The 21,489-nt window shown below is 40.4% G+C and overlaps 2 protein-coding genes and 1 long non-coding RNA gene across 3 annotated transcripts; 2 read left to right on the forward strand and 1 right to left on the reverse strand.

Annotated features, from left to right (window-relative positions):
- Positions 1 to 173: 173 nt before the first annotated feature.
- Positions 174 to 8,294, forward strand: eif2ak2 (eukaryotic translation initiation factor 2-alpha kinase 2). The gene is made up of 19 exons (XM_028423626.1): positions 174 to 422; positions 1,180 to 1,306; positions 1,397 to 1,542; positions 1,624 to 1,747; positions 1,835 to 1,908; positions 2,749 to 2,898; positions 2,986 to 3,118; positions 3,778 to 3,833; positions 3,918 to 4,002; positions 4,091 to 4,122; positions 4,200 to 4,242; positions 4,325 to 4,389; positions 4,470 to 4,589; positions 4,668 to 4,796; positions 4,876 to 5,092; positions 5,180 to 5,320; positions 5,409 to 5,516; positions 6,861 to 6,923; positions 7,020 to 8,294. Exons 1-19 carry the CDS (start codon positions 316 to 318, stop codon positions 7,140 to 7,142), a joined length of 2,043 nt encoding a protein of 680 aa, XP_028279427.1. The 5' UTR covers positions 174 to 315; the 3' UTR covers positions 7,143 to 8,294.
- Positions 8,295 to 9,008: 714 nt separating this feature from the next.
- LOC114447086 (interferon-induced, double-stranded RNA-activated protein kinase-like) lies at positions 9,009 to 15,000 on the forward strand. Its single transcript, XM_028423115.1, has 17 exons — positions 9,009 to 9,304; positions 9,877 to 10,000; positions 10,607 to 10,749; positions 10,829 to 10,952; positions 11,036 to 11,109; positions 11,189 to 11,338; positions 11,420 to 11,561; positions 11,881 to 11,930; positions 12,014 to 12,110; positions 12,289 to 12,332; positions 12,408 to 12,527; positions 12,614 to 12,745; positions 12,828 to 13,029; positions 13,293 to 13,433; positions 13,819 to 13,917; positions 14,101 to 14,163; positions 14,281 to 15,000. Exons 1-17 carry the CDS (start codon positions 9,198 to 9,200, stop codon positions 14,404 to 14,406), a joined length of 1,938 nt encoding a protein of 645 aa, XP_028278916.1. The 5' UTR covers positions 9,009 to 9,197; the 3' UTR covers positions 14,407 to 15,000.
- An 816-nt stretch (positions 15,001 to 15,816) lies between these two features.
- LOC114447089 (uncharacterized) lies at positions 15,817 to 20,274 on the reverse strand. The gene is made up of 5 exons (XR_003671814.1): positions 18,980 to 20,274; positions 18,796 to 18,866; positions 18,593 to 18,656; positions 18,388 to 18,479; positions 15,817 to 18,244 (listed from the first exon to the last, which is right to left on the reverse strand). It is a non-coding gene; the product is annotated as an uncharacterized LOC114447089 (long non-coding RNA).
- Between the last annotated feature and the right edge of the window lie 1,215 nt (positions 20,275 to 21,489).

Raw genomic sequence — 21,489 nt, forward strand, 5'->3', positions numbered from 1 at the left:
CCAGTAGCCTTTGCGGCCGCATTGAGACTAGAAACATTTCAGCAGTTAAATGTCAATATAAGCTACTTAGTGTTTGTTTAAAATGAGCATAAATTATTACAAAACTATAACCGCAGTTTTATTATTTATAGAATTAACGCCCGAACACATCAGTGTGACTTCAGACGGAATGAACGTCCGGTGTCATGTGACTTCTTCTGAGAAAACGAAAGTTAACACGCAGACGTAGACGCAGGGATGAAACCGGGGAAAAACTGGAAATATATATGATATTAGGAATCTAATGTCGTCAGGGTATATCAGCGGACGGTCGTAATGGAAACCGAAAACTATGTAGCTAAGCTGAACGAGTACACACAGAGGGAGCGTGTGGAGCTGAGATTCGAGGATGTTGGAGCTGTTGGACCGGATCACATTAAAACGTGAGTTGAACTGTGGAGATGTTAAAATGTAATAAAAGGACAGAATCCATAGTTTGAATGGGAGGACGGTGGCTTATAGATGGCGCCACATGGCTACATTAGAATCAGAATCCGAATCGTGTTTATTGACATGTAAGTGGCAGGTAAGAGGTTTCACATTACTAGGAATTTGCCTTAGTGGTTGGTGCATACATAAAACGTATAATAATTAACATGAAATAAGATAAAACTAAGATAAAAATAGGTAAATAAGATAAAATAAGGTCAAAGTAAAACAAGGTAAATAATGTAATCTAAAAGTAAGGCATTCAACAGTCCAACAGCAGAGGGGAAGAAGCTGTTCTTGAGGTGTGAGGTTCTGATCCGAATGGACCGTAACCTCCTGCCTGAAGGGAGTGGCTCAAAGAGTCCATGTCCAGGGTGAGAAGGGTCAGCTGTGATCCGACCTGCACGCCTCAGAGTCCTGGAGATGTACAGGTCTCGGGAGAGATGGCAGGCTGCAGCCGATCACCCTCTCAACAGAGCAGTGCATTTTTAATGTTGTTCTTACATGTAACAGTAATAATTACACAGCATAATTATTATTTATACTTTTCTCTAAAGAAAAACATGTTGCAGTACATTTTAAAGTGGCACCATGACTGTGTCATTCACATGTAATTGACCCAGATTCCAACTTAGGGCCTAATGGAGTCCAATGCTGATGTTAACCAGGTGTGCAGACTCACTTTGTTGTCTTTGTTGTCTTGCTCTGCAGATTTACCCTGAGAGCAGTTGTCAATGGAAAGACCTATCCTGACGGCGTGGGGAAGAACAAGAAGGAAGCCAAACAAAATGCAGCTAAAAACGCCCTGAAAGGCCTGCTGGAGGAAGCCGCTGATCCTGTAAGATTACTGGGTAAATATAGTGACTTAAAGTGTGTAGATTCTTGGACTGGTAATGATGTGTGTGTGTGTGTGCCATTATCTTGACAGATTGTAAGTGCCACAGAAACACCTACTAGTCCGATTCAGCAGACCAGCAACAAATACATAAGTCTGCTAAATGACTATGGACAGAAGAACAGGGTGATGGTGAAGCCTGAGGAGACCACCAGACCCGGGTCATACCTTGAAGCTCAGTAAGTCTGGACACTGAATCCAGTTTTATTTGTGTGTCTGTAAAATTCATTAAATTATTGTTGTGTTTTTAATGATATCAGATGCTGTAGGTTTGTGGTTGGTGATAAACAGTATCCAAGTGCTTATGGGAAGACAAAGAAAGAAGCTAAGGAGGAAGCTGCAAAGCTGGCTTATCAGGAAATATATGCCATTAAAACTACAGATGTAAGTAGTGATGCTGCTGATGAAGAAAAATGGCAGAAATTATTATCATTGATTTATGAATATGTACGGGTTTTGTTGTATTTCAAGGCTGGAGATGAGAATTCCTGTGGAACACCAAGCAAGCAAAAGGAGGATCTGAATAAAAGTGTGGCAGAAAGTTGGTGAGCAGGCATCAGTTCATTTTAAATCTTCATCACTGTGAAGCAGACTGTGTTTATACAGCTGTCAATGATGTCACGCACCACGAATCACTTTACACTGTGAGTTACTAAGTTAAGTTAGTGCCCCCTTTTATTCTATAATAATTGTTCCTCTATAGCACTTTACACACCGCATTCACACACAGTGGTAGTGGTAAACTACAGATGTAGCCACAGCTCCCCAGGGGGAGACTGACAGAGACATGGCTGCCAAGGTGCGCCTCTCTGACCACTGCCAATTCATACACCTACCAGTGAGTGCACTGGAGGCAGTGTGGGTAAAGTGCCTTGCCCAAGGACACACAACAACGACTGGGGAGGAGCTGGGGTCGAACCTGCTCTACCACTGAGCCACTCCTGCCCACATACTTCTATGTGTCTTATGTTGAAAAGATGATGACAATGATCTGATTGTAGTGGCTCTTACAACAACAACATGTATATTTTTGTCCACGATGGCATTATGCCAAACAGAAAACGAACACAGTAACTTGGAGTTTGGTGTTCTACAGTTTTCCCTCTCTGCGAGGGTTCTACGTTAGTGTTTCCCAGCCTGTATTGAGTCACGACACATATTAAAATATTCCCATGGCACATCATCAACCCCCGGACCAATTAAGTGAAACTGGATAATTTCCCCCAGCACACCTGATGGTCTCTAATGGCACTCTGCTGTGGTTGGAAAACACTCCTCTAAGTGGATTGTGCCATTATTGATACATTTGTGCTTTTCCTACTATGACATGTCAACGTGTCTGCAATGAATGTTGACTTTTTTAATTGGTGCATGTTTTATTGCAGTGATCTGGTAAGAAGCTTGTCTCTGAAGACTGGAGACAGTGCTTTAACAGAGACAAATTTTATAGGACGTATCAACGAGTATTGTCAGAGATCAGGCTACGCCCCTAAGTTTATCGAAGAGGAAAGAAGCGGCCCAGCTCACTGTCCTCAGTGAGTAGACCTGAACTTATTTAACCTGACTGTCAAACTCTAAGACTTCACCCTGTCATTTAAATAACATGTCTGTTCTTTGTGCAGATTTTTCTACAAATTAGTCATCAACAACAAGGAGTACCCTGTGGGTAAGGGTAAGAATGTGAAGGAAGCTAAACACCATGCAGCTCAGCTGGCTTTCCTCGACCTTCAGAACCAGCCCGAATGGCGCAGCATGGTATTTAATCTGATTTGTTGTTTACACATTAAATAGCTCTGGCATCAGTTGCCAAGAGAGGTTTACTTCTATATTGTTTGGTTGGTAGCAAAATCTAGATGTTCAGAATCAGAATCAGAATCAGAAATTTACTTTATTCATCCCCGAGGGGAAATTCTTGAAATTCTTGTTCCACTCCTTCTTAAATGTAGGGTGGGAGATTTCATTCTGATGCACTTTTTGTTAAATTAGTGTAACTTCTCTTTACAATCCGATAGCAACCGATTAGTTCGGCAGTTTCACATTAAAACGAAGAATATTAATCATCTGTGGAAGCTATAAAACGCTAAAAACATCAGCCAATCCTCCGGGTGGACCCTGCGTGGAGTATTGGCTGGTTGTCACTCTCTTCCTGCTCTGTGCACCAGAGAGGTACGTGCATGATGGCCGAAGTCACAGACCGCAGCTCGTCTTCAGGTAATGCGCGTCCATGTGATTGGGAGGCGTGGCTTCGGGGTGAGCGCCGAGAGAAAGGGGCGTGTGTTTACTTTCAAAATCTGGCTGACTCTCACTGAGTTTTCAAAATGTCCTACCCTACCTTTAATGCAACATCTCAGATTAGAGATTTCTTATTTGGGCACTTGGGCCAGTAGGACACTGCTCTTTGTGTTTTTTTTTAGGTGTTCCCTTCAAGTGATGGTACACCAAGCAAGCTGTCAACATCTTCAAGCTTACAGTGAGGCTAAGACCAAACAGCAGAACAGATGTTTAAACTTTAATCCTTGGAATAATGCAGATGTATTTCTTTCTATTCTCCAAGGGACTCTGGTCATGGAGGATCAAGTAGCATGCAGTCAAATACAAGCGATTCGATTGTTTTCACCAATTCATCAAAACTCACCAAGGTCAGTTAATCTTTTTTTGCACTGTGCACCATCATGTGTGTTTCTATGCCTAAATATAACTACTGTTGTTCTATTTCCTGTTATGTAGGACAAAACTCCTGATGTGAAGCCCAAAATAAGGTGAGCCCTCTTTTGACAGCTACTGCATCACAATGTTTCTCTCTTATTGTTGCTAATAAATATAATTTCTTTGTTAGAATTGCAGCGAATTTCAACAATGCCTGCAGCAGCAGCAAAGAGGTGAAGACAATATTAATTTTGCGAGTTGATTTTATTGGTCCTTGTTTAAGATTTTAATGATATATATATGACTCTCATTTAGGATATAATGCCAAATTTCAAGGGCAAGGTTCCGATAAATAGTCGAAGTCAGAAAACACTGTCTCGGTCTGTAAACACATGCTGTTTATTGACACAAATATCATTTAAAAAGTATTTGCACATATTTAACTCCTTGCTTTCAACAGGTTTGCATCAGATTATGACTCCATTGAGCCCCTTGGTAAGGGAGCCTTTGGTCATGTTTTCAAGGCACAGCAGATCCTGCTGAAGAAGCTTTTCGCCGTTAAGATTGTCCGCTGCAAAGAGTAGGTCTAGTTATATATCCAAATCTGTTTGATAATAATTGTACTAAGCTTGTCATTTCTTTGTTTCCTGTGAATTAGAAAAGCTCTAAGAGAAGTGCAGGCTTTGTCTGACCTCAACCACATTAACATTGTTCGATACTACACATGTTGGATGGAGGATTCAGAGTACCAGTGGGAGAGTTCCACTGACAGCTGCAGCTCTTCACAGTAAGCCCATCTACTACTAGGATTACAATCTTTCCTGGCTTGCATATTTCTTTATTAACATTTGTCTTTACTGTTCAAGGTCTTCATGTGATTCAGCTGTGAAGTACCTGTATATTCAGATGGAGTTATGTAACACCAAAACGCTTAGAGTGTGGATAGACGAGAAGAACATTCAGAATGTGAAGAAATCTCTGCGAGACTCCAAGAGAAGGGACAAAGGTCTGGACTTTGCTCTTCAAATCGTCACTGGTGTTGAGTACGTTCACTCCAAGGTTCTCATCCACAGAGACCTGAAGGTGAGACAGAGGGGACTACTCCAATCTTTATGACATCACAGCAGTCATGAAGCCTCATGTGTTTGTGTATTTCTTTGCCACCGTTAGCCTGCTAACATCATGTTCGGACTGAATGGTGAAGTGAAGATTGGAGACTTTGGTCTGGTTACTGCTGAGAAGGATGACGCAGAGAACCTGCAGGAGAGGTCTGGCTACAAAGGAACCCCATCCTACATGGCCCCCGAGCAGGTTGTTTCAGCCACACACTGATATTAACCCCTGCGTCATTTTAACATGTCATGTACTGTTTATAATGTGGTCTTGTTTAATGAAACAGAAAAGCAGGAGTGGGAACAGTTATGACCGTAAAGTGGACATATTTGCTTTGGGGCTGATTTATTTTGAACTCCTCTGGAACATCGGCACTGGGCATGAGCGGAGTGTGGTGAGTTCCATTCAAAAATAGCTTTATAACTGCATAATCATTTATTGTGGGGGTCGATGATCCATCCAAACTGGCTTAGGGTCAACACAGCAGATCCTGAATCAGTGAGCTGAGATTTTATAGTCAACTCAGCCAACATTAATTTTATTAAGTACACATCTTCAGGGCTCTAGACTAACTTTTTGCACTGGTTGCACTGGTGCGCCTAACTTTTTTTCTTAGGTGCACCAGCACAAAAATTAGGTGCACCGCATCACACTTAATCTGTATATTTTTGTACGCATCAGTACATTTTGTACATATAAATAAGCTTAATAATCACATAACATCTTAAAATGAATTTGGACCTTGTATAATGAACACAGTTAAATAAAAAGTATTTTAAATACCGATAAAGTACTGATAGTACTCATTCAAATTATGGACAAACTAGCCAACAAGTCTGCATGTCAGAAATCCATAATGAAGATTCAAAGTTCATACAGCACTCTTCAGTTCCCTGTTTGCTTTCTCTCTGTATTTTCTGGCTGTCACTCCTCACTTATCTATCTGCCAATGTGAATTAAAAATGATTAAAATTATATACACCATTATTTATTTAATAGTTGTGATTGAGATATATATTTTGTTTTCTTCAACATGTTTCTAATGCAGCTACAGTATCTCTTCTCTCATCTTCCTCACCTCTCTTCCTCTCTGCCTCTGTCTCCTCTCTTTCTAAAGCTGAGCTCCAGCTGACAGACTTTTCATTCTGTTACAGTTTTAGCTGTATGCAGACATCATACTGACAGACAATGGTCCACTATAGCAGGATAATAACAATACTTTTTAAATGGGCGTTCGTCATGTAACCATGTACTATAACTCCTTAAAACCTGCTGTCAGTCAGAGTGACTCAGCCTTCATGGATGAACTACGCAGGTCAGATGATACTGTCCGTCAGACCTGTTGTTCAGTCTGTTATAATGCTACGAGCACGTCACGCCCCCTCCCCGAACTTTGCCGGCTCGTTATCGTCAGTCATTCAGGTCAACAGCAAATTAGCAAAACCCGCATAGTAGCAACAAATCCTGCTCCTCCGCTGCATGTTCACCTGAACTGCGGTTTCTGCAGCAAAACGTCTTTAATACCTGTCTGTCTGTGTGCGCGCTGCAGAAACCGCAGTTCAGGTGAACATGCAGCGGAGGAGCAGGATTTGTTGCTACTATGCGGGTTTTGCTAATTTGCTGTTTGCTGATTGGTTTAGACCACGATATGAGCCTGATGTGTGTCTGATGTGTGTCGCCCCAAAGCTTATTTGTATCGCACTAATTTATTTATGTTTCATTTATGCATGAATTCCAGATCTGGGATGATGCCAGAAACCAGAAACTTCCTCAAGGATTTTCTCAGCATTTTCACCAGGAGGTACATTCATTTACATAATAACATCATGTTTGATGAGCTAAGGGACAGTTAGTTGATGCTGAGGTTCCAGCAGTTCATTTGTTCATTTTGTTGCAGCATCAAATCATCAAGTCAATGCTGTGTGCGCAGCCACAAGATCGACCAGAAGCGAGCAGAGTAAAGGCGGATTTGGAAGAGTGCAGACAGTCACTTATGTGCCGTGAAAGAAACACTGTCTGAGAAAGAGTCATCACAAGCATTGTGATGACATTGATTCCTCACTCTGCATCACATCCATCAATATTTTAAATGGTTTTAGATACTTCATTGATCCCCAGAGGGGAAAATTCGGGATAAGGTCACCCTCACAGATGCCTTTTATGAACTGTTTAAATCGAGGCAAGTGGACTGAAGGATTGTTTTTTGAACGCGTTTCACCACTCCCCCGAGTGGCTTCTTCGGTTCTGCTACTGTTCTGGTGGGGAATCTGTTGTGCTCAGGACCTCTGTGGGTGGATCTTGGAGGAACTCCCATAAAAGGATCCCTCTTGTTGGTTAATGGTCAGTTAACGACCAGACGCTGTGCCAGGGTCCTGTGCAGGACCAGTTAACGCCCCATCATTAGGGCAAACCCTAATGGTGGTAACACCTGCTGGGAAAGGACCGAGTTGTAGACAGGTGAGATGCTGATGCTCCAGCTCTCCTCCTCTAGGTTCACACAGATGGCTTCTTTGACTCCTCTTTCAAACCGTCTGTCCTCTCTGTCTAGAATGTGGACATTCTTTTCCTCAAAGGAGTGGCCGCTGTCTTTAAGGTGCAGGTGAACTGCTGAGTCCCGTCTTGAGCAGGTGGCTCTCCTGTGCTGTGGTTTCATCAATATAAAGATTTGAGAGCATTCCTCACTGCACTGACCTGCATAGATTACAGGACCCTGGTACAGTTTCTGGTCGTTAGCTGACCATTAACTAACAAGAGGGATCCTAGTCATGTGAGTTCCTGCAAGATCCACCCACAAAGGTCCTGAGCACATGAATACAGATTCCCCACCAGAACAGTAGCAGAGCTGAAGAAGCCACTCGGAGGAGTGGCGAAATGTCTTCAAAAAAAAAAATCCTTCAGTCCTGTTGCCTCGATTTAAACTATGACTAATCTAAATGACCATGACCTGGATGAATGAGAGCATCCACAGATAAACTGATAATTGTATTCTGGTGTATTCTGGTAAGTGGAATTGTTGTATTTTCTAATCAGTCAACACAAACTGAGTTTTGACAAATAATTATAATCTGGGGTATCATGGCCAGCAAGGTTAAAAACATCATTTTTACTGTAATGATCATGGTGATGTCTTTTTTTAAGGCTGATTCAGCAAATAAAACAGCATCAGCTCTGAGTGTGAGGGTCATTTCATTCAAGGGCTGCACTGATGCTCTGTTCTGTCTGCACTTACATAAGTCTGTTTTTCACTGATCAGTCCACCACAAGCTGACCAATCAGATCACTCCATGTTGTCATCACACCTAAGTGCACCCGAACTTCCATAAAAGGTTGCAGCTTGAAACCTGGTAAGGATGAGTGTGAGTGATGAATGTTGCAAGAACAGCACGCCCTGGGCCATATCATCTTACACTTTCTTATTAATATAGTGTGGCTCCAGTGTCTTTATAATCTCTGAATGTTCCTGAAGACTGGAAGAAAAAATACACAATCTTTCCAGGAGATAAAACTGTTCACAGACCTGTTTGTTTGTTTGTTTGTTTGTTGCAGAAATTAAACAGAATTAAAGTGATACAAATAAGCTGCCTGAGGAAACATTTGAGGAGATGTTAAATAAAGGTTAAATAAATAAATATGTACATAATAAAGTGAACATTTGCTGGAATTACTTATTCCAACTGACTGGGTCAGGATCTGGTGTGAATCCAGTTTGGTTCAGACTCAGGTTATTTACAATAATAAAATAATAAAAAATAACTGGCTAATAAGAGCCTTCAACATCCATCCACCTGTAGGTGAGAGCTGGCCAAACATCTGGGTGGATAAATAGCAGTGCAACGAGTGATTTTGGGTGAACTGCCCCTTTATTGCGCCCAGTTTCAGTTTCATTTGTGGCAAACAGAAAACCAGCGAGTATACAGGAGGAGGAAATAACCAAGCCCGTTGAATCGAAGCAGATCGCGGATATGGGAAGGTGTTAGCAGCAGAGAAGAGGTGATAAGGGGACCGAGAGAGTAGTCCCAGCGTTGTGCCGTGACTTTTACGTTTTTTTTTTGCGCAAGCTGCTGAGTCATTTATCATGGAGACTGGAAATCACGTCGCTGATCTGACCGACTACGCACAGAGAAATCGCCTTCGCCTGCAGTTTGAGGACTGTGGCACTGAGGGTCCTGACCACAACAAAACGTAAGTGTCCTTTGCACCTGGGAGGACTATATGCGGGGTTACAGCAGCGGTGCGCACTGATAGCGACGATCAATACATTTACAAGAGGCCTACAAGCACGTTATGACACAGACACTGGAGCTGTCCCTGATATTTTAATCACTTTGAGTCTTTTCCCTGAGGGACCTTTCCAAAGGGATCAATAAAGTATATTCTATTCTATTCTATTCTATTTAACATAAATTTCCTGCAGTGAAAGTCCAGGTTCTGTGTGTGTGCAGAGCTGGAGTCAACAGGGTGGAATTAAAGCTGTAATGTCACAAATGCTGCTTGGATTAAAAGACTAAAAACTTTGTTAAGTAGAATAATTTGAATTTTTATTGTTTTATGTTTTTACTGTTTTTTTTTAATCTTCATGTGTTTTATATGTTTGATATGCTGTTGTATTGGTGGACAGCACTTTGGCCAACAGGGTTGATTTTAAAGTGCTCTATAAATAAAGAGTTGAGTTGAGAAGTAGAAGGAACAAAACTCCTCAAACACTGACCAAAGTCAGAGCCAGCTGACAGGTTTGTGTCTCTCCTCCTCTGTAGATTCAGTCAGAGGGCTGTCATAGATGGCACAGCCTATCCTGTCGGGGTGGGGAAGTCCAAGAAGGATGCCAAAAAAAATGCTGCTAGGAATGCACTTCAATGCTTGCGGGGAGATGTCAGCGTGGTAAGATCGTTGTTCTTCATAGCTTCACATTAGTCTATAAAATCAGAATCAGAATCGTGTTTATTGCCATGTAAGTGAAGAGGATTCACATTACTAGGAATTTGCCTTAGTGGTTGGTGCATACATAAAACGTATAATTATTAACATGAAATAAGATAAAAAATAAGGTAAATAAGATAAGATAAGGTGAAGTAAACAAGGTAAATAATGTAATCTAAAAGTAAGGCTATATAAATTGACATGACATTACTGACATACAATGAACAGAACAGAACATGAATGGTGGTTGTAATTGCAAACATAGACCCTGATATGAACAGAGTGAGGTGGTACTAGTGTGCAAAGTAGTGCAAGATGGAAGTAAACAGTGCAGATAGTCATCATTGTGCAGTGATTGTACTAAAGTCATAGTGTGATGTGCAGAGCAGTGTACTAATTACAGTTCAACAGTCCAACAGCAGAGGGGAAGAAGCTGTTTTTGTGCTGTGAGGTTTTGGTCCGAATGGCAGGCCGCAGCCGATCACCTTCTCAGCAGAGCGCACAACACACAAACTTAATATTTACACATGGCCTTTTCTTGATGTGTATTTGTTGTCATCACAACAGACAGAAAATTCAGCAGAAGCTTCTGCATCCGTTCCTCAGACAAGCATCAATTACATCTGCTGGCTCAATCAGTACGGGCAGAAGAACGGGGTGAAAATAAGACCAGTGGAGACAATAAGGCCTGGAACAAATAATGTGATCCCGTAAGTTTTTTACATACACATTCATCACACTATTCTATTTTCTTTAGTAAACATATATTAAAAGTCTTCATGATATTAGATGCTGCAGCTTTGTGGTTGGTAAGAAGACGTATCCAGCTGCCTGTGGGAAATCAAAAAGAGAAGCGAAGGAGCAAGCAGCCAAGCTGGTTCATGACGACATATGTGGCAGTAACACGGCAGAGGTAAGCTCATGGATCCTATGGATCAGCCAACTGCTGCTGCTGCTGTGGGAGCATCTCTAAATGTTCGTCTTTGTATCTTAAAGACTGCAGATGAGAATTCCAACAATTCATCAGCTCACCAGGAAGAGGAATTCAGTCAAAGTGTTTCTGACATCATGTGAGTAAATCCCAACAACTGTGCATTGATTAATGTCTTAGTCCCCCCCATAGTGTTAAGTGTTATTTTTTTGTTACAGTGATGATGCAAGAAGCCTGAGTGTAACCTCTACAGATAGCAGCTTTACAAAGACAAATTATTTTGGAATTGTCAACAGCTACTGTCAGAAAACAGGACGATCCTGTACACCTCTTGAAACAAGGAGAAGTGGTCCACCTCACTCCATGCGGTGAGTGTCTAATGCAAAACATCATGACCAATATTCAGCAGTACTAGAATGTTAATGTATAATCTACCTCCACCTCTACAGATTTTTTTACATATTAAAAATTGACAACAAGGAGTACCCTGAGGCTGAGGGCAAGAACAAGAAGGAAGCCAAACAAAGAGCAGCTAAGCTGGCCTGGTCTGCTCTTCAAGAAGAGTCTGACTGGGACAGCAAGGAGTTAGCGGTGGGTAATAATCTGAAAGATGGTGTGTACAGCTCTCATTAAAAACACACACATCCTTCAATAATCTGAAAAAAGAAAATTCAATTCAATTTTATTTATATAGTACATTTTATAATTAGAAATTGTCTCAAAGTGGTTCAGGCTCTTGAGACCAAGAGCCTGAACCCCCTTAAGAGCAACAGTGGGAAGGAAAAGTTGGGGGTTCCTTTTACTTTTTTTCTGACAGAACAGGGTCCATTCTACACCAAGATGCTAGCAGCAGATCTCAATACTGTTCATGTTAAATAATGTGTAACCCACCATATTCTGTGCATTGCAGGTGTCCTTTACATCAACAACATCTGATGATGGTACCACATCGACTACAACGTAAGGTGTTAATTATTAGTTATTATTATTAGTACAGTGTTCTGAGGAAGTTGTACTTATTTCTGTTGTCTTCTTTTTTTTAGACACAATCAATCAATCAATGAATCATCCCAAAACGTGCAGAGCAATGCAACTGACTCAGTAGTGTTCATGGATTCATCAAACCCGTCTGAGGCCCAGGTCTGTTCCCTCATCATTCAGAATAATTAGATGATAAGCATCAGTCTGTCCTCTGGTTTTTAGAGAGGTTCTTTTGGTAATTTGGTGATTTTTTTTTAGTCAAAGTGGGCTTTTGACTGCTGTCCTTTTTGATTCTTTTTGTCCTTTTTCATTTTAAAATATGTATTTTATATTATAGAATGCTGGCAAAAGCAACACCGAGGGAAGCAGTACAAAATCAAGGTATATACAGCATCATTTGCAGCAACATGTACAGTCTCTGACCTTCAGTAACTAAAAAAAGTGTTTTTGTTCCAGATTTACATCAGAATTTGATTCCATAAAGCGACTCGGTGAAGGAGGCTACGGCCGTGTTTACAAAGCGAGAAATAAACTGATGAAAATGTTTTATGCCATCAAGATTGTCACTGGTACAGAGTGAGTATTCATCCATTTTCTGTGTAATTCTATGAACATTACAGGGTTATTTTGACGGCTTAATTATCACATTGTCCTTTGATCAGAAAAGCTCTGCGAGAGGCGAGGGCATTATCAGGCCTCCAACATGCAAACATTGTTAGGTACTATGATTGCTGGATGGAGGACTCAGGAGAAGGAGAATACAGTGAGGAACAATCAGCTGCCAGCACATCTCAGTAAGACTCACCCCACAAAAAAACGTGTCCCATAATGTGTGTGCTTAGTTACAAAGGTTAAACCATTTCTTTTCTTTCTCAGATGCAGCAGTAACTCATCCTCACAGTACCTGTACATTAAGATGGAGTTATGTGGCAAGACTCTTAGACACTGGATAACAGAGCATAATGAGAAAACACTGCAAGACCCCAAAAGAGGAGAGGAAAGTCTGCCCATTGCTCTCCAAATAGTCAGTGGAGTTGCATATATTCACTCCAATAACCTCATCCACAGGGACCTGAAGGTGAGTCTTCACCCAGGTTAGAGCTGTAATCAGGCTTTAAAAGTTATGCCTGACCCGGCCCGAGCCCAAAAGAATTCAGCCTTAACCCGTTTATAGCCCAACATAATTCAAATGTGCACACGCACAAAGCTCTCTAGCTCTGATCTAATCGAAATCTGATCTTCATCTCATCACGGAAGCTGGAGCCCGTGATCGGGTAAACATCATGTAAACATACAAAGATATTTTTGTTTGAAGTGTATCTTTTGCTATTTAATGTTTAGCCTATGAACATCATGTTTGGGACGGATGGAATGGTGAAGATTGGGGACTTTGGCCTGGTGACTGATGATGGTGATGATGGTGTTGAAAACCTGATGGAGAGAACAGTCACAGGAACCGAATCTTACATGGCACCTGAACAAGTAAGACGAAAAGATGACCTGTACTGACCCAATGGATTCTTATGTGTTAATGTGGGTTTTCCACAGGTACTCTGGCTTCTTTCCACATTCTAAAGATGTGTTTGTTAGGTTCATTGGTGGCCTGTAGGTGTGAGTGTCAATGTTCAATGGAAGCAGTCTCCAACCTTTTTTTGCATCATAATATCAGACAATATGTTCATGGCCATATGTTCATTCACTTTTAAATATAATAATTAAGCATCCTCATACCACTGCGCCAACAACATAACATCAGTAACCTCCTCTCTGCCCCCATAGTCTATCTGTGACCCTGTTTAAGACAAGCGGGATCAAAATGGATCCTGCACTCATTACTATCAACACATTTATTATTATTTTTTTACAGACTAAGAAGAACTATGACCGGAAAGTGGACATGTTTGCTTTGGGTTTGATATACTTTGAACTCATTTGGAAACTCTCGACTGGCCACGAACGAGCTGCGGTGAGTCTGTCATAAGTTCATCATGGGGCCTCACACAAGACAAAAAAAAATCATTCACACTGGCTGAAATAATGGAAAGTCCTAGATACCACAAAATCTAAAAATATAAAAAAGTTTGAGTGTTTAGTTCAATGCAGGTAGACTAACCTTCTCTTTGTCCTCTGGTTGGTGCTTGAATACCAGATTTGGAAAGAACTCAGAAGCCAGAAGGTCCCTCTGGAGTTTTCACAAAAGTTTCACCAAGAGGTAGACACACCATTTGATTGCACTATTTATTAACTGACTGTTGATTCAAGCAGCTAGAAGGATGCACAGATTTCTATAGATGAATAGTTAGCATTTGTCATTTTCTTTTTTTTTCAGAGCCTGATCATTAAGTCGCTGCTGTGTGAGAAGCCAGAAGACCGACCTGAAGCCCACTCACTGAAGGCAAAGCTGGAAGAGTACAAGCACTCACGAGAAAATATGCAGGAAAATCGAACCGTCTGATTATAAAAAGAGTGAGCTTACTCAAAGTCTGAGGGTTGTGTGGAAGTCTGTGTCATCTAAAAATTAAGATACTAAGATAGTAAGTCGTTGGTATATAATGTGTTGCATTAATGGAACATTTTGGAAGGGCAGCCCCTCAGAGAATCATGGTTTTAAATGAATTTAAATGAACTGACTTTTTCCTTGCATTTTCTTTTGGTTTATTTTATATGGTTGTGTCTGTTACTTTAACAATAATGGAGGCTATGAAATGGATTATATTTTTGGTGGAGCAAAGTGTTTAAGACCACATCATCTTCAACGATTGTATTTGTGGGTATGAGGGCACAAATTCTAGTGATAAACAGATCTGACACAATGACAGAATCATGAAAGTTTTTCAATTCTCCATAAGAGCTACTTTCTTTTTTAAGATTTTAATAGCAACATTAATGCATGTGGTGTGTTACATGGGGAGATGGGTCCTTAATAATGCATTCAATTCATGCTGCTTACTTTGGATTATATCTGTGCACTTCAGACTCATTGACAAAGATCGTGTGATACTGGTATGATGTGGAAAGTGTTCAGTTTGAATAAAGTGTCTGGAACTTCTCAATTCTCCATTTTTGCCTAATTAGGGAGGAATGTTTAACAAACACATCTATCAACATCATAAAAACTGTTTTACTTCAGGATTACAGGAGTGGATGAGCCACAGCTTTATATGTAAACTTGTTTAATCCTGTCCAACCAGAAAACGGGCTGTACGCTGCTGGTCTACCCTACAGCTGGTTAAAATATCCAAGAGGTCAATATAACGAGGTATGAGACAAATCTAATTGCAATACAAAAAATAGATAAACAATATATCACAATGATAGAAGGGCCATGAAGAGTATGAAATGAAACATGACAAAACAACCCTAGATTCAGAATGAGCCAAGAAGAGGATGATAGGGATTGATTGACATTTCTGAAGGTGGCAGGTCACTGTGCAGGACAGTCTGATGAGCATGTAGATGATGGCATCCTCCACTCTGAGGCGGGGCTGGAGGGGATGCAGAAGTGGTTGGACCATGGACCAGAGCTGTTCCAGGATGAGTTTCGGGCCTGTAGTCCTTTGGATCGCAGGGCAAATGAACCACAACAAAACATTTTACATCTTTGTATGTAGAAACCTCGACATCTAATCTACACCTAGGTGTTGTTCCAAGGATGATCTCAAGGTGGTGAAGTGCAAGCCTTCAGCGATGGGCTGGAGCAGAGTACTGCACGAGTTGAGTTTTACCCTCACTCATTAACTGGGATAGAAAGTGACAGACTGAGGTGCCAAGCAGCTCCCCACTTCTCTAACTAGTCATATTTTCCTTCTCTACATCTGAAGCTTCCTTTGTCTGTCAGTATGAAACAACCACAGGAGAGAGAATGTTCATATCTTGCAAAGTTTACTACACACAGTTGAATTACAAAGCTACAGTTCTGTTTAACACTTCACATGCCTATTGTGGTCCAATTTTTCATCCTAATTGCAGTGTCCATCGTGTTCTCTCCAAGTCCTAATGCACTACTACAAAAGGTTTCCCCTGAACATTACAGAGCAGTATTAACATAACACATGCTACAACAAATATACATGTCTTCGTTCAGAGGTCACAGTTCAAAGAGTTTATCATGTCATCTAATTAATACATGAAGCATATGTGGAGTAGATGAATAAAAACTGAAATGTTAAATACAGCTCAAATACAAGTAAAATGTGTAATAGACTAAATGAAAAAGAAACAATCTCTGGTGTAAACTGTAGCAGCACAAACACATGCAAGTGAGGGCAAAAAACCCAGCATTAGCTTTTTTGGGGAAAATTCCCTCACGACCCCCTTATATGGGCGATCACGGTGTTCCGCTTGCAGTGAACAAAAAAGCAAAAGTAAACAGACTTTTTAGCATGAAATTAAAGAGAAGTAAAATATGGGGAAACCACTACATCTAATCTACACTGAGACGTTCCAACGATGATCTCACGGTGGTGAAACAAGCCTTCAGCTTGCACGTCACGTCGCTGGATCCCTGATGCTCCTTCCAAAAAGTGAGATTCTCCTCTTAGGTTAAAAATGGGGCAGCGTTCGGCGTACACCCCAGGCGATTCTCTTATTCTGGTCAGCTGGCAATCAGTTCTCCCATCCGGGTCCAGATCCTTGGTCCTTGGCCATTGGATGCAATCGTTGGAGGGGAGGTTGTTGGGCCCGACCACCTGAGCAGCTATCCCGAAGTCGCCAGGTACCTGAGGACAGAAATGCAACAGCCAGCACAGATCCCATAATAACCATAAACAACCACAATGGCACCTCCTTTAAGGACCTGTATCAAAGAAAACCATTAGCCACATATCTGGAGAAGTAAATAAACGGTTAGAGTTAAAGTCAAGGTCAACACCTTCCTTTACACTTTGTACAGTAGTTAAGGCAATATTTGCTTCCTTGCCAGCAACAGCTTCTGTGAAAAGAAACCAGTGTTAGTCACATGTTAGATCCAGTGTAAGTTTTGGATTAGCCTCAAGATCCCTTTGAATTAGTTGCAGGCATGGTTGACTCACAAGCATTTCAGGCCATTCCAGGATTATATGGACACTTGGCACTTAAGTAGCACAACCATGGGATGAAAAGGCTGCAATATGTGCAGTTATTCTGTGCGACTGGAGCTCTCTGAAAGCTTCTGAGCCACATTTCAGCAACACCATTTTCAGACACATCCTTTTTGCAATAACCACATATTTGTATTTTCAATTCACCATTTAAATTTTTCGCTTTGAACCATATTTCACCTGAAACTTGATTTTCAGACACACGCCCTTTCATTTGCAAAAACCCCTTTGAATTTACCATTCAAAATGTTTGCTTTGAAGAATATTTCATCAACACACTGGTTTTCAGAGGCAATAACCACTTGTTAAATAAAATTAATAAATTCCCATTACACATTTTTGCATTGAACCATATTTCATCAACACCCTTTTTTCAGACTCATGACCTTTTATTTGCAATTACCACTTTTCTTTGAATCATGTTTCATTATTCCTTTTCCTCTTATAACCACAAACCCAATATCCCAATACAGAACCATGCAAACACCTGATTTCATTACACAATTCAATGAACCCATCATCACCTTTTTGTACCTTTGAACATTTACCATCTTGCATTTTACCTTGTGTAAAAGTCTTTTAATCTTTCAACCCAATCTGCAACCTGTTCAAATTTTCCATTAAGCACCTTTGCAGAGTTTGACCACACATTTATTCATTTGCATGCCCCCTGTCACCATCATCTGATATGCCAGTGGCCATCACACACCAGTCATATCATGGGCAACATTTCCATCATTCCTGGGGATTAAAAAGCAATTAGGAAAACATTCTCACATTGGATGGCATGTCCACATCCTGCACCAATAACTGCTTTGAACCATATTTCACCAACACCCTGATTTTCTGACATGTCATTTCATTTGCAATAACCCCTTATTATTGTCAATTCACCATTAAACATCCTTTTTGATTTGAACCATATTTCATGCTTCTTTTTTGTTCCTTTTGTGGCAACGAACCCAACACTGAATCATGTAAAACATCTGATTTCATTACACAATTGAATGAACCCATCAAGACCATTTTGTACCTTTGACCATCTTACACTAAATCATGTATAAGTTTTCTTTAATTATTAAATGTACTCTTTAAACCATTGTGCAACCTTTTCAAAGTTTCCCTACATGTTTATTCATGCGTCACTGGTACTCACCATCTCATGCCAGGAGCTGTCAAATTTAGTCATAGGATCCTCGTTCACCACGCATTTTTCTACGACAACCAATAGCTTGCAATGAATGCTTTCAAACAGTATAGCAATCAATTCATAGGATTTAAGCCATAATGTGTACATACAAACCAACAAACAGAAGCATGCATGCCATCAAGCCCATTTGTGAGTTACTGTTACCCACCATCTGATCCCAGGAGCTGGCACACTCACAGCAATCGTAGCATCCTTGTTCGCCAATCGCTCTTCCATGACCATCAATCGCCTCCAATGAATCTTTTGCAAACAGTACAGCAATCAATGCATTGGAATTATGCTGTGTGTACATACAAACCAACAGAAACAGAGACACATGCATGGCATCAAGCTCTTTTGTGTGTGTTACTCACCATCTGATCCCAGGAGCTGGCACACTCGCAGCAATCGTAGGATCCTTGTCCGCCACACATTTTTCTACGACAACCAATAGCTTGCAATGAATGCTTTCAAACAGTATAGCAATCAATTCATAGGATTTAAGCCATAATGTGTACATACAAACCAACAAACAGAAACATGCATGCCACCTTTTGTGTGTGTTACTGTTACTCACCATCTGATCCCAGGAGCTGACCTATGCACACCAATCATAGCATCCTCATTCACCAATCGCCTGCAATGAATCTTTTGCAAATAGTACAGTAATCAATGCACTGGAATTATGTCGTGTGTACATACAAACCAACAGACAGACGCATGAATGCCATCAAGCCCTTGTGTGTGTCACTGTTACTCACCATCTGAACCCAGGAGCTGGCGAACTCACACCAATCGTAGTGCCCTCGTTCACCATTCGCTCTTCCGTAGCCTGCAATCAATCCTTTCAAACAGTACAGCCATCAATGCATTGGAATTTTGCCACGTGTGTGCATACAAACCTAAATGTCCACCTGAAGCTGGTTGATCCACACAATGTTGATGATCAACCTAATACAAAAATACAAGTTCACGTCATTACTGGTACTTTCTGAATTTGTAGAACACAACAAGAGTCACAGACAGACCCACAAAAAAAAAAAGCAGAGAAGCAACAAATATCTTCAATAAATTCACCATTAAACTTTTGCTTTGAACCCCACATTTAACACCCCGATTTTCAGACATGCCCTTTACTTGTATTTTCCGGCAAATTCTTCATTAGTGATTTTTTGCTTTGAACCATATTTCAGTTTTTTCCTGTTTGTAGCAACCCAATATAGAAGCATGCACACACCTGATTTAATTACACAATTCAATGAACCCATCATCACCTTGTTTGTACCTTTGACCATCTTGCAGAAAACCTTGTGTAAATTTTCCTTGAATTACCAGTTTTTCAATTTCATGTTTCAACCATTATGCGTCTCCATTGTTCCTGGGGTTTATGTTTTGAACCACATTTCAACACCCTGATTTTTTGCAAGAACCACTTGGTTTCAATCATTCACGATTAACCATTTATAGTTTGAACCGTATTTCATACACACCCTGACATTTGCATTTCATTGGCATTTTGAACTCACCGTTACACAACCTTTTTGCTTAACACCTAATTTCATTACAATTCAATGAACACATCACCGTTTTTGTACCTTTGAACATTTACCATCTTGCATTAAACCTTGTGTAAATTTTCCTTGATATACCAGCTTTTCAATTTTAGCTTTCAACCATTCTGCAACCTGTTCATATTTTCAACAAGCACCGTTTGAGAGTTTCACCACACACTTATTTGCATGACTGTCACTTTATCTGATATGCCAGTGGCTATCACACACCAGTCTTTTCATGGGCAACTTCTCCATCGTTCCTGTGGATTAAAAGGCAATTAGGAAAACATTCTTACATTAGCGGCATGTGCAAAGCTTGCACCATTAATCATTTTTGCTTTGAACCATATTTCATCAACACTGATTTTCCAACACATGCTCTTTTATTTGCAGTTACCACATGATGATTTTTGGGTTGAACTCAGTTTCATAATTTTTTCCTTTAGTAACAAACCCAATATAGAACCATGCAAACACCTGAGTTCACTACACAATTCAATGAACCCATCATCACCTTTTTGTACCTTTGACCATTTTGATTTAAACCTTGTGTAAATTTTTCTTGAATCACCAGCTTTTCAATTTTAGCTTTCAACCATTCTGTAACCTGTTCAAATTTTCAACAAGCACCTTTGCAGAGTTTGACCTCACATTTATTACTAGCACTCATCTGATGCCAGTGGCCATCACACTCACACCAGTCTTTTCATGGGCAACATTCTCCATTGTTCCTGGGGATTAAAAAGCAATTAGGAAAACACTCACATTAGGCGGCATGTGCAAATATTGCACCATTAAACATAATTTTTGCTTTGAACCATTTCATCCCCCTGATATTTATACACATCTCCATTTTCAATAACCACAGTATTTTCAATCGGTTCACCATTAAACATTTTTGCTTTGAACCATTTTTCCATACAAGCCCTTTCATTTCATTGGTATTTTAAACTCACCATTACACATCATTTTTGCTTTGAACTTATTTGGTGCTTCTCTTTCATTACTCTTGTGTTAACAAACCCAACACAGAATCATTCAAAACACCTGTTTTCATTACACAATTCAATGAACCCATCAAGACCTTTTTGTACTTTTGAACATCTTACACTCAACCATGTGTAAGCTTTCTTGAATTATTAAGCTTATATACTGTACTCTTTCAACCATTCTGGAACCTGTTCAAAGTTTGAATACATGTTTATTCATTTGTGTGTCACTGTTACTCACATTTGATGCCAGGAGCTGTAACAGTCATAGGATCCTCGTAGATTGCAATGAATCCTTTCAAACAGTACAGTAATTAATCCACTGGAATTATTGCATAATGTGTGCATACAAGCTGACAAACTGAGATGCATGCCATCAAACTCTTGTGTCACCGTTACTCACCACCTGATGCTAGGAACCATCACATACCCGTCATATTGTCCTTTTTCGCCACAGTCTTCCATCAGTCAGTAGCCTGCAATGAATCCTTTCAAACAGTACAGCAATCAGTGTTGGAATTATGCCATGTCTGCATACAAACCTTGATGGTCATCTGAAGGTGGTAGCTCTTCTGCATCAGTTATTTTTTTTTGGTAAATTACTTCTAAAACTACAGGTTTTTTGGTACCTTTTCTGAGTGAGTCCAATAGAACACAAGACTCAAAGACAAACCTACAGACAAAAAGCAGAGAGGCGCAGAGAGGATGAAAACTGAAAATACCCACATA

The sequence above is a fragment of the Parambassis ranga genome, chromosome 15, assembly GCF_900634625.1.
Source record: "Parambassis ranga chromosome 15, fParRan2.1, whole genome shotgun sequence".
NCBI lineage: Eukaryota > Metazoa > Chordata > Actinopteri > Ambassidae > Parambassis > Parambassis ranga.

Excerpts from the sequence above, each read along its gene's own strand:
- eif2ak2 (XM_028423626.1), top strand. The coding sequence starts at position 316 with ATGGAAACCGAAAACTATGTAGCTAAGCTGAACGAGTACACACAGAGG. Across the intron at positions 4,243-4,324 it reads CCTGCAGCAGCAGCAAAGAG|GATATAATGCCAAATTTCAA; the intron begins GTGAAGACAATA and ends ACTCTCATTTAG. Across the intron at positions 4,797-4,875 it reads GACAGCTGCAGCTCTTCACA|GTCTTCATGTGATTCAGCTG; the intron begins GTAAGCCCATCT and ends TTACTGTTCAAG.
- LOC114447086 (XM_028423115.1), top strand. The coding sequence starts at position 9,198 with ATGGAGACTGGAAATCACGTCGCTGATCTGACCGACTACGCACAGAGA. Across the intron at positions 10,750-10,828 it reads GGAACAAATAATGTGATCCC|ATGCTGCAGCTTTGTGGTTG; the intron begins GTAAGTTTTTTA and ends TCATGATATTAG. Across the intron at positions 13,918-14,100 it reads CTGGCCACGAACGAGCTGCG|ATTTGGAAAGAACTCAGAAG; the intron begins GTGAGTCTGTCA and ends CTTGAATACCAG.